This window comes from Patella vulgata, chromosome 1 (genome assembly GCF_932274485.2).
Source record: "Patella vulgata chromosome 1, xgPatVulg1.2, whole genome shotgun sequence".
In the NCBI taxonomy this organism is placed as follows: Eukaryota; Metazoa; Mollusca; class Gastropoda; family Patellidae; genus Patella; species Patella vulgata.
Genome location: NC_065879.2, coordinates 37,762,575 through 37,778,798, shown reverse-complemented (window position 1 = coordinate 37,778,798; position 16,224 = coordinate 37,762,575). Strand labels below are relative to the sequence as shown.

At 35.0% G+C, this 16,224-nt stretch overlaps 1 protein-coding gene across 12 annotated transcripts in view; it reads right to left on the bottom strand.

Annotated features, from left to right (window-relative positions):
* Positions 1 to 9,744: 9,744 nt before the first annotated feature.
* The window catches only part of LOC126808403 (LIM and senescent cell antigen-like-containing domain protein 1), a 29,718-nt gene continuing 23,238 nt past the window's right edge, over positions 9,745 to 16,224 (bottom strand). For all 12 annotated transcript variants that reach the window (XM_050533092.1, XM_050533100.2, XM_050533091.2 and 9 more), the window contains 5 exons: positions 15,227 to 15,281; positions 14,762 to 14,854; positions 13,584 to 13,632; positions 12,681 to 12,756; positions 9,745 to 11,555 (listed from right to left, as the gene is read on the bottom strand). In XM_050533092.1, coding sequence (XP_050389049.1) covers positions 11,441 to 11,555; positions 12,681 to 12,756; positions 13,584 to 13,632; positions 14,762 to 14,854; positions 15,227 to 15,281 — 388 coding nt within the window. In that variant the 3' untranslated portion in view covers positions 9,745 to 11,440. The remainder of the gene's footprint in view (positions 11,556 to 12,680; positions 12,757 to 13,583; positions 13,633 to 14,761; positions 14,855 to 15,226; positions 15,282 to 16,224) is intronic.

Genomic DNA, 16,224 nt, shown 5'->3' with positions numbered 1-16,224 from the left:
ATATAAAGAATTATGACCATTATGATAAAGTTAGTACGTGTATTCGATCCTTTATTCTATTATATGGTCAGTTTATAATTAGAGCTTTACTAAGTACATGTATATGACGTGTAATATTTTATAAGAAAAGTACAACGTCAATCAGACCAATAATAGAGAAATCATGTACATTATAAAGCCAAGTGTAAGCCTACCTATATAATAATCTCCTAATTTACAGTATTTTTAAAGTCAAGTCAAATATTATATGGTAAGACCACTGGTCCCGAGTTCACAAAGCATTCTCAGACTTAAGTTAAGAATTTACTCAACTTTCAATCATTGTTTATGAGAAATATCTTTGATCCAGAAACACAAAACTTTGCACATAGTTTCTTATTGAGGTATTTGATACATTAAAACAACAAAAGTTTTATAAAGGGCTATATTTAAGTTAAAATAAGGCGAACAATTTTGAGTAAATTCTTAACTTAAAGGAGCTAAATCACTAATATTTGGGACCTAGAAATTGACACAAATGGGTTGCAAAGCATATAATAATGTAATGTGAATGTATATAAACTGATTTACATTTAATCGCTCCCGTTTTTACTGTAATTTCTTCTAATCAGTTATGTTCGACGAAATACGCAGAAGTCTCAATCGAATGGTAATCTCTAGCGTCTGGTTATTCCAGTCTACACCGACAGTATTTATTGCGCATGCTCTCCAGATAAGAATATGCGGTCACCGTTTGACTTGACTTTTGGAATATGTCTAGCATCGTTCTTCGAGTTCATTGTTACAAATGGCACTGAAACGCATTATGGTACACGATTCGTGTACAATGCTAAAATGTTTATTTTGTCTTAAATATTAGATATCAGAAACCCATATGTTCCCGGTAAGATCACAACATCAATGTTGATTTAAATTGACCAAAAATTCGTGTTTTCAATGTCGAAGACTTTGGATGTTATTGAGTTAGAGACTTAGCTACTTTAAGTCTGAGAATGCTTTGTGAACTCGGGGAGAGGTTGAACAATGGGCGTTGTTCTAAAGCTCACATAAAATTGCAAGAATTGTGCGATTTTATTACGATAGTTCTCTGGTAGCGTTCAGTGTCAGTGTTTATGGTCAACTCCATTCGGATTTATGGTGGATGAGTGTGGTTTAGTTCAGCTGGACTTACAATCAGCTATGACGTTTGTATAAAATGAAAAAAAAAAAAAACTTGACTGTACAAACAACAACAACAACTTTACTGAACACAACATATTTAGCATGATTCCAGAAAAGGTTACAGAATAGTTAAATATACTATTCAAAAAAAGTAGGGGATATTTGATTTTTAAGTGTTATTAAAGTCACCTAATGAAACTGACGAAGAAACAAATGACAAAATGAAATGAAGTTCACATTCATCGATTTATTCCAAATGATCGTTAGACTAAGTAAGGCACAGACTGACCATTATAAGGGTAAAATGATACCCGGGGTCAAACAGCAAAGTAACCACAGCATCACAACCAAGTCAGTAACGGGTAAATCCTCCTCTGTTTGCCAAACAAGCATTGATCCGACGTGGCATACTCCTAATGAGACGTCTAAGGTCATTTTGGTCCAGATTGTCCCATTCCTGTTGCAACGCAGCAGCAAGTTCTTGGACATTGGCAGGACGTTGTTGACGTTGACGTAACCTCTGTCCAAGCATGTCCCAGACATGCTCGATGGGGGAGAGGTCGGGACTCAGTGCTGGCCAAGGTAATGTGGTGATGTTCTGTTGTTGGAGGTAACCTGTAACGATCCTGGCCCTGTGACATCTTGCGTTGTCATCCTGGAAGATGAAACGGCGGCCATGACGTCGTGCGAACGGCACAACATGGACTGCCAAGATGTTGTCCCGGTAGTACTGGTCTGTAACACGCCCTGCAACAACATGTAAAGCCGTTCTTCCAGCAACAGTGATGCCTCCCCACACCATAACAGAACCACCCCCAAATCGATCATGTCTGATGACGTCAACGTCTTGGAAGCGCTCGTTTCGACGACGCCACACCCTCCCACGTCTGTCCAAAAAATCAACAGTGAACATTGACTCATCTGAAAACATCACATTGCTCCAGCGTCGATTATCCCAGTGTTGACGATCCCTACACCAACGACGTCTTGCCTGAATGTGATGATCTCTCAAACAAGGGATCACGCGAGGACGTCGGGCGCGAAGGTGACCCCTATGCAGTCGATTCCGAATCATCTGGCCACTCACTCTCACACCAGTGTCTGTTTGAAGACGAGCGCTGATCTGATTTGCTGTGATGACACGATTTCTCAAGGCCAAGGTACGGATAAATCGATCCTGGGCTTGAGTTGTCGCCCTTGGTCGACCTGAGCGTGGTCTGTCCTGTACAGATTGTGTATCACGGTATCTGGACCATAGCCTGCTTATGACAGACTGAGAAACATTCATCGTCCGCGCCACAACCGCCTGTGTTGTGCCGATCTGTAGCATGCCAAGGGCACGTAACCTTTCATTTTGGGTAAGCCGACGCATATCAAAATTTGTTTTCTGGTCACTAAAACAATTAAACTGATGTTTCCACCCTGGAATTCAATGCCACAATGACTGTAACATTCAAAGTCAGAGTCGTGCAAATCTTGGGTTGGACCCCCATGATGATCCCAAGCATCACCTGCATTCCATGCGGTAGCTATTGGTGCGTTTGGGCGTCACATGTAACTGGAAATGTTCCTTCTGTTAGGTTCTATAGTGACTTTTTTCGTAGTCATTTGCATATTTTAGTATTATGCCCCCAAAATCAAATATCCCCTACTTTTTTTGAATAGTATATTTAAATAAATTCGTTTATCCCATTATTCTTTTGCAAATCAGTTCTTAGCTGCTCGTATAATTAGATGAACGAAATAAAAAATTTACCTTTTTAAGTATCTATAATCTTTCTGTGTTTGGGTCAAATATAAAAATAACATTATTATCTTATGAAGATGAGAAGGATAAAACGTATCAAGATTAGTTAAATTGTCCTATAATATGAATCATTCACGGTGCATTAAGTGTCTACTTATAATTTATCATGTGCATACATCTTAATGAAACGAGCTGGCGCTGGAAATTTGGAGTAGAGTGTCAGGTCAGTAGTAATCAGTATAGAGATAAGTTCAAATAACCTAGCTGTGGTGACCACTGATTTTCCACAACAAGGGCGGGTCTAGTGGGACGCACCAAGCACGTAAGGAGCACGTAAAATAACCCTTGACAGTGGGTCATAGCGCCGTTGTCAGGGCAAAATTTTCCTCATACTCATATATAGCGCACTGCATTGCGTATGCCCTTGTTCGTTGGCCCAGTCGATGCCGAAAAGTGGGACGTTAAACCCCACTTCCCAGTTGTTCATTTCTGGTAGTTCTGTGTTTCGTTTTCTGGAGACATATGGATGTCTGTCTCGAGAGTATTAACCAGGTTCTTCTGGCAGCCACGCAGTAGCACGACTAGATTTAAAGGAGCTAAATCGCTAACATTTGGGACCTAGAAATTGACACAAGTGGGTCGGAACTCATATAATACTGTAATATGAATGTATATAAACTGATATACATTCAATGGTTTCCGTTTTTACTCTAATTTCAAATCAGTTATGTTCCGCGAAATAAGCCAGCAGTCTCAATCGAATGCAAATTTCTAGCGTCTGGTTATTCCAGTCTACATACGCCGTTTGGTTTGGTGCAATATGTCTAGCCTCGTTCATCGAGTCTCTTGCTAGAACTGGGGCTGAAACGCATTATGGTACACGATTCGTGTACCAATGGTAAAATGTTTATTTTGTCTTAAATATTGGATATCAGAAGCCCATCTTTTTCGGGTAAGATCACTGCAGCATCAATGTTGATTTAAATTGACAAATAATTTGTGTTTTCAATGTAGAAGATTTTGAATGATATTGAGTTAGAGACTTAGCTACTTTAAATATAAAACAGCCTAAAAAAAATATGCAAGACGATGGTCGGAATAAATAAATTGTGCAAATAGTCGCGGCTTTATTAGCAATGAAGTGTGGTTAATCTTGTCACAATTTATCTGCTTTATTTAGTTAACTAAGGTTAAATTTTTGATATCAAATTCACTTATACTAATTAATTTATTCGATGTAAAAAATAATAGGATATTGATATTATGATAAATACAAGTGGAGGTATCGAAGATATAAGTTATATTATATTGTGTAAATGTACGTGATTCTATAATATAGATTACTTTCTTATCAACATGTCAATTATATAGGTTCATGACAACGAGGACCTTTACAAGTACACAACTGGTCCTATCAGTGCGTGTGATGTACAGGCCTCACGTCGATAGCGTGATATGATCCGTCGTTAACTTATTTTAAAGTAGCTAAGTCTCTTAACTCAATATCATCCAAAATCTTTGACAGTGAAAACACTGATTATTTGTCAATTTAAACCAAAATTGATGTTGTGATCTTACCGGGAAAAGATGAGCTTCTGATATCCAATATTTAAGACAAAATAAACATTTTACCATTGGTTCGCGAATCGTGTACCAAAATGCGTTTTCCTCGCGCGAATCGTGATAGTGGGTACCTAGCATTAAGACTGTTATTAACATCTTCTATTTCTATTTTAACACCTCACTCGTTTGCACGAATAAAATGTAGTCAGACCTTTTATGCTCCTTAACACCGTCACTTGTGTAAAATAAAATAGGTTTGAGTAACTTCCTTGTTGAATATGTATGCCAATAATAACATATAACATGAAGCAATATATGGTTAGGCCGCGGTTAATTAATTGTCAGTTTCTCATGACCTGAGTTTGTGAAATATACATGCTAAATAGTGTATTTTAATGCGTCAATTCATTGTTCATATTTAAAGGCAAACAAATATAGTTTTAAAGGAAAAATTTTGGAGCTCACTAAATTTGACCAAATAATTATGGAAGTGCGTAATTATTACGGATGAAAACAGACATGCGGGTGGGTCATGAGAAACAAACAATTAATTAACCGCGGCCTTAGTGTAATTCATTATTTATACATTTGGATCATGGCGTGACTCTTAATTTTTTTAATAACCAGAAGTCCGATTACCAAGATAAATCTAGAAATATCAGATAAATTTATACAAGAAATGGTCCCGTGATGCATAGGCGTACGAGCTCGATGAATGTTTGAAAATTTAACTGCTGCAAATGCGTTTTCCTGCTTTTCCAGCCCGTGAATACAGCAACTTCAATGTGGTCCAATATAGCCTACCTATATGACTTGCCTGAATCCCAAATCCCAAACAGCCCATGAATTAAGCAACTTCAAGTTTCCAGTCGGTTTGCAACCGAAACCCCACTCTATGCCGTCCTGAATTCCAACCACCCAATCAGACTGTTGCAGCTGCATTCACAAATGATAATTGATACCCGAAAACTGTTGCACAAAGTAGAAAATGTCAATTCAGTACAAATTCGTGGTACGGTATTCAATTAAAAGAAAGGTAAAATTATTTTGCCAACTAGATGAAATAAATTATGTTTTCAGTTTACCTGTCTGCCCGAAAAGTAAGGCTGTGCAAAAATATCGATATAATCGATAATCGGTAGAAGTTATTTAGCGATACGATAATCGATATTGAAATTCAAATATCGATTATCGGTATATTTACCTTCTGACGGCAAGTTACGGTCACTTTCACATGACTGAACTTGCCGTAGTCTGGCCTGCAGACGAATGAACGAATACACAACGTCAACACAACAACTTTTTTCCCCCTCTGCTTACAAACTGGCACATTTTAAATATATATTATTGTAAAAAAACTAAACTTTAAGATTAAATACATTATTTTAATATTTTCGTTGTTTTTGTTGTTATTACTAGTTGAAACTAAAATAGGTCACGCACTTTGTGAACAATGACGATCGCACGTGATATGGACACAGATCACCAAATATTTTCAGGCCTCTTTTTATGTTGTCAAGTCTGTCATGACTACTTTTTTGACTTCATTTTTTCAGGAAATTAATGTAAAGTTCCAGACATCTTGCTTCAGCACAAGGATTGCAATACAAATTTGTAACATGCCTCTGAGGTTTGAGATGTTGGAAACATTGAAATATTCCCAAATTTGTGAAAATTGTGTATTCTGTGACCCTTCTGTTAGAGAGGGGTGATCGTAGACCAAATATGGCATTTTTTTCATTCATCAAGGCCTATTTTTAACCATAATTCATATTTATTGCAGACGAATGAACGAATACACAACGTCAACACAACAACTTTTTCCCCCTCTGCTTACAAACTGGCACATTTTAAATATATATTATTGTAAAAAAACTAAACTTTAAGATTAAATACATTATTTTAATATTTTCGTTGTTTTTGTTGTTATTACTAGTTGAAACTAAAATAGGTCACGCACTTTGTGAACAATGACGATCGCACGTGATATGGACACAGATCACCAAATATTTTCAGGCCTCTTTTTATGTTGTCAAGTCTGTCATGACTACTTTTTTGACTTCATTTTTTCAGGAAATTAATGTAAAGTTCCAGACATCTTGCTTCAGCACAAGGATTGCAATACAAATTTGTAACATGCCTCTGAGGTTTGAGATGTTGGAAACATTGAAATATTCCCAAATTTGTGAAAATTGTGTATTCTGTGACCCTTCTGTTAGAGAGGGGTGATCATAGACCAAATATGGCATTTTTTTCATTCATCAAGGCCTATTTTTAACCATAATTCATATTTATTGCACCTATTTTAGTTTATATGTGCATATGTTAGCCAGGGATGGTAAAACATAGCTGTTAGACAGACTCCTTTGGTAATGTAAGTTCTGCAACCATAGATTAGATTAATTCAATCAGTGGCATGTTCAGGGGGTAGGCATACATGTTTCAGTATAGATCTCTAATATTACAATCATTGCAACTGGTTTGCATTTTTTCTGTTTGCATATTGTCCACAGATTCTAAAAATATATTTCTTGTCCGTCCGGATATTTAAAAAAGTGGAAAATTATTGGTATTTTGAGAGATGCTACATGTAAATTTTGTACATTTTTCATCACATGGCAGTAAAAAATTATATTTTTGAAAAAAATTCCAAATTATGAGTGTTTTGTATGTAGTTTCTTTGTTACTTGTCTAATTTTTTCACAGAACTCAGATACTGCCTTTAATAAGAAAGATTTTTAAATTTTAGCACAAAAGGCCTATGGACCTGAGATGCACAAGTGTACATAAAGCAGCATGTGTACTTAAAGGGCCATCATTTTTACAGTTATTCTTTGATTTTGATTACGAAACAAGGGCCAAAGCTATTTTTAGTCTTCCTCTCCCTTTTCCTTTTTCCCCCTTTTGCATGGCGATTTTTGTTGACTTTTTGGTGTAGAATTGAGGAAAAGGGTTTGAAAATACATTTTCTGCCAGGTTTTGGTGAATATTCATAATTTTGATGCGGAAGGATACAAGAGTTGAGAGGTTGGTTACGTTGAAATGTAGGGCCTGAAATTGCATGTTTACTTGTCTCTACTTCCAGCTTGTGTATCTCAAGTTTTTCATGAAGAACCTCATACGTGCTTTTGGGCAAGTGGTTGCCACATGTTGCTCCATCTGTGGTAGAAAGCGTTCTACCCAACGAAAATTTGGGAAAAAGTTAGAGCCGGTCTAAGATACGAGAATTAACATTGGAGTCAATGGGGAAATCTTTAGTGAACTGTGTCCATATAGTAGAATTATCTCCCTTCTTTGCTCTTGATTGATTTGTAGAGAAATTGTCTGCTTTCACGATAAAACTAATTGTATTATTAATGATCAACTCAGCTTTTATTACTAAATCATGTCAGATACAGCCCATACAAAACACGTTTTTGACTTCCCGGGAAAATATCTATATCTCTCGTAATTTCTTGGAAGAATTCTACTTTGGTTTTCGTCAAAATTAACCAATCATAAAAATTCTACTTTGAAAGCCGGTAATTATTTTTTTATTGTCCAATCAATAGACGCCTTCTATTATATTTTATTCTATTATTAGTAACACTGTGTGATCGCCAGTAACTTGCAAAGGGAAACCATGTATTGTCTTTGTATTTATCGGAGATATTGGAATAAAAAAAAGGTTCAAATGAATCAAGAACAAAACGTAGAATAATACTCAAGTTAATCCTACATTTAGCAACTAATTATTTTACATTAATTGATTTTTTACGTACATCGGCACAGTATTAGACTAGGATAATAACACTACTGTAACTCGATCAACACAAATAACAGGCCGGTAAAGTTCGGTTTTTCCGGAAGAATGATAATCGATTATTATCGATAATCGCTGACAAATTCTTGCCGATAATCGATATTGAAATTTCATATCGATTCCCAGCCTTACCGAAAAGTCAGATTGCCAGAAATTTAGGGAGGGGGGGGGGGCTGCCCTCCCCCAGCCCCGTACGACTATGGACACACAACAATTATTATTCCGCGAATGGTAAGCACGTGTGCGCTGTATCATTAGGCCTGTCATTGAGTCGACTGGCGTGGTTTCGAATCCCCGGTTGTACGTGACAAGGAGTAGGGTTTCCTGTCCAATCTTGTGGGTTTTCTCTGGGTCCTCCAGTTTCCTCCCACTGCTAAAGAACCCTACGCGCAAGCGAATTATTAAAATAAAATTAAACCATGTGTTAGTCCCGAAATGACCTAGTTTGTGTGAGTGGATGTTAAACCCCATTTCTCTCTCTCTTTAGCGGTCACAATTTTTATCCGATTTAAAAAAAAGTTATCGAGTTTGAATTTTGGGAAATTGCCCGACAAAATGGCCGCTTCTTGTACACAAATTGTGTAAAAGTATGTAAAACGAAGATTGTAGACCCTCTATACGTCACAATTCTTGTTCAATTTTGATGAAACTTAAAGTAGCTAAGTCTCTAACTCAATATCATCCAAAATCTTCAACATTGAAAACACGATTTATTTGTCAAATTAAATCAACATTCATGTTGTGATCTTACCGGAAAAAGATGGGCTTTTGATATCCAATATTTAAGACAAAATAAACATTTTACCAGTGGTACACGAATCGTGTACCAGAATGCGCTTCAGCCCCAGTTGTATCGAGAGACTCGAGGGACGAAGCTAGACACATTTCACCAAATCAAACGGCGTATGTAGACTGGAATAACCAGACGCTAGAAATTTGCACTCCAGGAGACTGCTGGCTTATTTCGCCGAACATAACTGATTTTGAAATTGGAGTAAAAACGGAAACCATTGAATGTAAATCAGTTTATATACATTCATATTACAGTATTATATGCGTTGCGACCCACTTTTGTCAATTTCTAGGTCCCAAATGTTAGCGATTTAGCTCCTTTAATATATCTTTATCCCAGAGATCTTAGTCCCTTTCAATATTTGCCTATTTCAGACAATAACTTCCTGGGTTATGCCTATGGCCCCTGATTGTACGAAAAAACGCATTTTATTTTTTAACTTGCAAAATGTGGGGGTTTCTTGCCTGGCAACTGCTGGTTATTTTTGTACTGAACTTGCATGTTTTACTTTCCACAAAAGACAATACAATCAAATAGAATGTTACAGGGTCCATCAGTAAATGCTTGTTCAGATCATTTAAAAGCCCAAACACCTGTAAACTTTATTCTATTAGAGTTTGCCATTAAAACGCAACACAAGTTCTTTGCCTTTTCAGTCAATAATAAAAAAAAATCATGAATGGTAACAACCCAATTTAATCAAGCTCATGCATAATATAATGACAGCAGTCATCTTTAAATCAATAATATTTGATGTAAGTAAAATACATACATGTATATATCTAATGACTAAATAGTTTTTAAACAATAATCTAATAAAAAGTACATATTTTTCTAAAGAATATGATTACATGATTTTAATAGATAATTTTTACATAACCATATGGTGAATCTGTGACTTAGAATGCAAATAAAAATGAAAGCTTTATTCCATGATCAATATTGCTGCACTGTAGCCTAAGCCTACATACATAGATAATTAAATATGCACAAGGTAAATCTGACTAATGCAGATCTTTCATTGGCCTTAAATGTTACATAAATTATTAATTAGACATTTATTCACATGCCAGGTTTATAATCAATTTGGATGGTTTGATTTAAATACGATTGGCAGTTAATGATTTTTAAATTTCTAAATGGATATCAAGACTTTGTTTATGATCATAACAATGACAATCGAGATTACACTGTTCTACAAACGCTGATAACTTCGCTCAGAATGAAGTAATTTCAACATATTCCCTTTTCATTATCTATTTTTTTAACTATTATAGTAAAAACTGTCATCTCTTTATCTAATTCTTTTATAATGCATCTTTAATTAAAACAAAATAAATCTCAACATTATGATGAAATATGTCTGAAAAACAAAATTTATAACTACTAATAATTTGACCTCTGCCAATGAACACTATACAGTTGAAACTTTGAAACTGCATTAAGAATTGGAAGGTTTGCAGTTCTTAATAGCAATGGTACATTCATGTACATAATATTATAGCTTAATGGATCATGATTATTTGAAAAAAATTTAAAATGCGGACAAAAGTGTTTATAACAGAAATCTAAAAAAAAAAAGAAGAAAAATAAGAAACAAAAATAAAACAGTATATGAATAATGCATAGTATTGTACCACACCTTCACATATTTTGAATTCATGTCATAAATAATTATTAATATTTCAACAATACAGCATGCATTTAACAATTACTAATAAAATTGTCTAAGGTATTATTATTAATAAACATTTAACCAGAAGACCTTGTCATAGGTGATTTAGTATTTAATAATTTTAATATCTACAGTAGTTCAGCTATATCCTCTAATGTCCCAATAATTAAGGCAACGATTCCTTGAACCATGAATTCTTAAACAAATTGTCTACATTATATTTAATAACATGTGGTCTGTACTGAAGCTAACGTAAAGTTATGTACACATAATAGAATTGTGGAGAAAAATGTTTGAGTGACTTGCACTAAGTCTTACATGTGCTTTGTGAAATGGGAATCATGTAATCAATTTCTGGAAAACTTTAAATTAGCTTACCAATATTTGTGAAAACTTGTGAAAATTTTGTGAAATTCAGAAACTTGAAAATTTAGTCTTCCTCGCTGTAGACTTGTGATTTGGTTTCAACATTTTAAACTTTACTTGCAATTACAAACAGACAGAATTACATGTTTCTCAATATACGAATATTTTACATTAAAAAGAGAACCTGCTCCATTAACTTAAGTTTCAATTCAACCACTGCATTCAAGAAAACCATATCTCTTGGCCATAGGGCTACTGTTCTGTAAAATTCCATAATTCTTGTTTCCTCCTGAGATATAGTTGAAAGTTGGACTAGTTACTATAGTTATGTTTTTATTTCTTATTTTGTTCATCATAGGCCTTTTTCAGTCTTTTCTTCAGTTCTCCAGGAAACTTGTCATAGCATAGCTTACATACTGGCTTAAGATCAAACTCAAAAAATTTTGTTCTGAAAAAAAAATGAATAAAAAAAAATATAGCAAGACTGCAGTAAGGTAATTGAATATATGAGGATGGCATTAATGTCTGGGTTTAGACAATAAACTTCTATTATAAAGGGAGCAACGGTGACTCGGTGTGCAACGTTTACCAGCTTGCTAACCAGAGCAACCTTTGGTTATTATGATTTCTTTACTATAGTCGAACTAACTGAATCCGAATTTCATTTAATCTGGACCATAATCAGAAAATACTGAACCATGCTATTGTAGCATGGTCAGAGTATTTCCAAGATGGCGGGTATCGATGACACATACATGTAAGTGTAGAATATGTAGAAAGAATCTATTTTTATTAAGCATATGATTTTAGGAAAGCTTGAAAGAATTCTAAATGGTTGCTATTTCTAGGAGCAGATATTTTTTGTCTCATATGTTACGCCGGAATCTACGTTGGTCTAAAAATTATGCATTATTTCAATATTTGTGTTAAGAAAAAGTAAAGTCAAATTACAAGGAATTTTGTCCTAATTTGAGTCGTGCAGTTTAATTTCATGGAAGTAGTATTTGTTTATTAAACTGTATAACATCATATAGCATATGGTCAAGTTCTAAAGTATAGTAAAATGACATCACCATGTCCATGGGAGCAGCCATCTTTGAACAGATGATGGTCCGGACCATCCGCCTTTCGGTTTCTAGTTCTGACCACTAGTCGTCAAAAAATTATAACCGAAGGTTGCCCAGATTCAATGTTGGTATTTGCTGAGAAAGTTCCCTGGGATTTTCCAGCTTGCTTTCCCCTTGTGGTGCAAGATGACATACCGGGGAGAAACAGTGTCTAGTTGTTTAAGTAGTGCATCAATAAATCAGATTGCTGTTTATAATTATCTCAAGTCAACTATACAAATAATCTAGCCATCAGACTGCTGTAGGTTATAAAATATGCCCAATACCAAGTCAAATTTAGTTGATATATTATGTTCATTAGATGTAATTTTATGCAAGCCACTGTAAAAATGAGATCCATTCACAAAGCTGAAGTAACCTTAATGCATTTTAAAGATGGATGAATGAACTGACTAGTTTAATAGCCAATTAGAATAAGGTTATAATAACAATAAATTTTTACTTACTTTTGACTCATTTTCCTATCACAAATAGAACAGGCGAAATGATTTACACACCAAGCCTTGTTGAAGGCACTAAAAACTGTAAAATAAAATTACATTTCATGACACAATACTCCTTCAAACAATACCTAACAAAAGCTGTAATGTTTATAATATATCTATACTAATATTTGTGACTGTCGTTTGTCTGTCTGTCTGTAGGTCTGCCCCGAGTATGAAATTTGGGGTATAGGGGTAGCTCGGACCGGGGAGTAACATAGGCCAGGTGGCGTTAGTCTACCGCTTCAGGTTTCGGGGTTATGACCCCCGGGCTGTTCGGGGTTGGCGGCTACACTAGGTCTGCCCCGAGTCTGAAATTTGGGCTATAGGGGTAGCTCGACCAGGGAGTAACATAGGCCAGGTGGCGTTAGTCTACCACTTCCGGTTTCAGGGTTTTAACCCCCGAGCGAAGCCAGGCATTCTGCTAGTTATAGATAAAAGCTTTGTCATCCAGACATAACTAGCAGTTTACAGTTTCTATAAAGTAGGTATAAATATTCATGAGCTCTATCAATGTTATCTTGAAGGATCAATATAATATTTTTTGAAAAAACAACTAATTTCAAATTAAATAGAGGATATTTGTCGTTTTGTCGTGAATAACATATTTTATTTCATCGAGAAGTAAGAAAACTTATATTTTCACGAATGCGTAGCATGAGTGAAAATATAAACGTTTTCTTGCTTAGAGATGAAATAAAATATGTTATTCACGACAAAACGACAAATGTTCTATTTATTTTATGATTTTACAATCATTTTAGGTAAAAACAACATGGACTTCTGCTAGCCAGTGGAATAACACTTTTATTTCACTGATAAAACACGGTATTCCACTACTGATCATAAAATAAAAATCTATCTTACCATCTCCATTAATAATGTTATTACATACAAAACAGATGTTCCCAAATAACTGAAAAAAAAAAAATCAATTTTTACTGATAATTTATATACCTAGTACCACTGGCACTGATCCTACCAGATACAGATGGTACGAATCACCCATTTCACAATTATTGAATTTAAAGAGACATATTTAATTCAACAAAACAATGATTGTAGTTCAGTATAAACTAAAACAGTTGACATAAAATTATTGTTGAACAAAGGGCTTTTGAACCTGGTCATTTAAATACAGTGTTACCCATGCACTGAAATAACATGTATTCAATATTATGTAATGATGTTAATCATAAAGTTTCACAACCAAAGGTAAACAAATTTTATGTTATTTCCGAGTTTTGAACAAAAATATATGAAGATCTGAGACTGACATACAGTATGTTTTTCTTTCAATAATACTGTGGTTTTAGCAGTGGAAAGGACTTCAACTTTGTCACATAACAAATGTGAGATGGGACTCATAACTTGGCATTGATGGCAGACACTGTGATGTACAGCACATGCTTGTATTAAGTTTACTTAAGTTTTGTATTGCGAAAATGACCTTAAACACTGCGAATGAATTTCAAGTCAATCAGATGATAATTTGGTCTCTAGAGCATCTACAAGATTTTTCAAAAGTTATCAAGGGCCATAACTGCAGCAGTAATTATTGAAAATTGCTGAGAATCAGATGAATTTGAAATCAATTACAAGATTTTTCACAGGGATGAAGTTCTGTAAGTCTGCCTCTGGCAGTAATTATCGGGAATCGTTGAAAATCAATAGGATTCCTTATCTCTTGGCCATAAACACTATGTATAAATATCAAGTCCAATCGTATATTAACTTTAGCCTCTAGAGCGCCCACAAGATTTATCAAAGTGATCAAGGGCCATAACTCTGGCAGTAACTATTGGAAATCTCAAAATATCAATAGGTTGCTTCATCTCACGACCATAGACACTGTGCAAAAAATTAAAGTCAACCGGATTATAAATTTTTGCCACAAGATCAAGGGCAATAACTCTGGCAGTAATTATCACAGATGCCTAAAATCAGTAGGATTTTTCTTCTCATGACCATAGACATGGACGGATGGTTGGGGTGATTGCAATACATTTCAATGTGGGCATATAAAAAGAAAGTATAAAATTTACTTGATGATAATGAAGTTCACAATAGGCCAACCCTTTCTTTTCATAATGTCGTGTTCCTAAAAATGGTTTCTCGCATTTGGCACAAACAAAATGCTGAAATTTACAATAAAATATATTATTAGATTCAATTTAATATAATCTTAGTTCAACAGATCAATATAAAAATCCGCATATTTCAATGACAAAATTAAATTCCACCTGTGACAAATTTTTCTATATGCACTGATATATGATGCCATGTAGCTCATGACCATCCATTTGGAGCATCAAGAAAAGATTATGAAGTCATTGATAGACATTACTGATATAATACAGGCTTCACTACAATAGATATAACTTTGACTAACTGACCGTGGTGAGCCTTAACAAGAGACTGGATCACCAGATATACAGGTAGTGACTACAACAATATACCACCATATTTAAATGTTGGTGTAAACGAAATAGAGGAATGCTATGACTTACCTCAACATGCCAAGCTTTGCCTAAAGCATGAACAACACGTTCTTCAATAGGTCTCCTGTAAAATAATTATAATATTAATGTCTAGTAAGCCTTATAACAATCTCTTCATGGTAGAATAAATCATTATAAATACTAAACAGTGAAGGTGCTGATGGTCACAGTTGTCTAGCCTGTGACAAGTTGGGTACACTGGTTAAGTTTGTGAATAATTGATGAAAATAATATATGTACAGTGGACTCTGTCACATCCGACATCGTACGGGATCGTTACAATAATTCGGATCACACAGCGTTTCGGAATACCGAGCTTTCTCCAAAACCGGAAATACTGGAACTTCGAAAACCGGAAGTATTTTTATATTGTAGCTTCGAATCACCAGAATGCTATTCCCATTATAAATGATAAACTTTTCTGTACTTTCAAAATTTTATTATATTAAATAATTAACAATAACAATGCATGCGTACAATATATTCATAAAATCGTTTACATGTAATATCAATGCATGCGTACAATATATTTATAAATATCAATGCATGTACTCGTTTAAGGTAGTTTGCTTAAGATTACCGGAAGCATATCGTAAGGCGGAGTCCTGGGCATTATCTTCTAACAAATGAATTGTTGCGATCATCTTTTCGTCCTTAATCTGTGCGAAGTGTTTAATGTCGTTGAGCATGCGTAGGAATTTTGAATAGGTCAAGTCTGTCGTTAATGTATATTCTTCATCGTCCCCGTCTTCAGTCAATTGTCCACTGTTGTTGTTGTTAGTTAGTTGTATTTTACGTCCGCTTCCACCAAGGTGATTGTCCACTCTGTTACGTGTTCATTTATAATCTGTCGTTCTATGTCCAGTTTTTCAAGCCAATCAAAGTAAACGGCACCTGTCATCCAAGCTTTGCGATTGGCCGACCAATTGACTGGCAGGTTGATCTTGTCCACTCCCTTAAAACATCTCGGGTTAACTGCTTTACCGATCAAAGTAATCAACACAGAC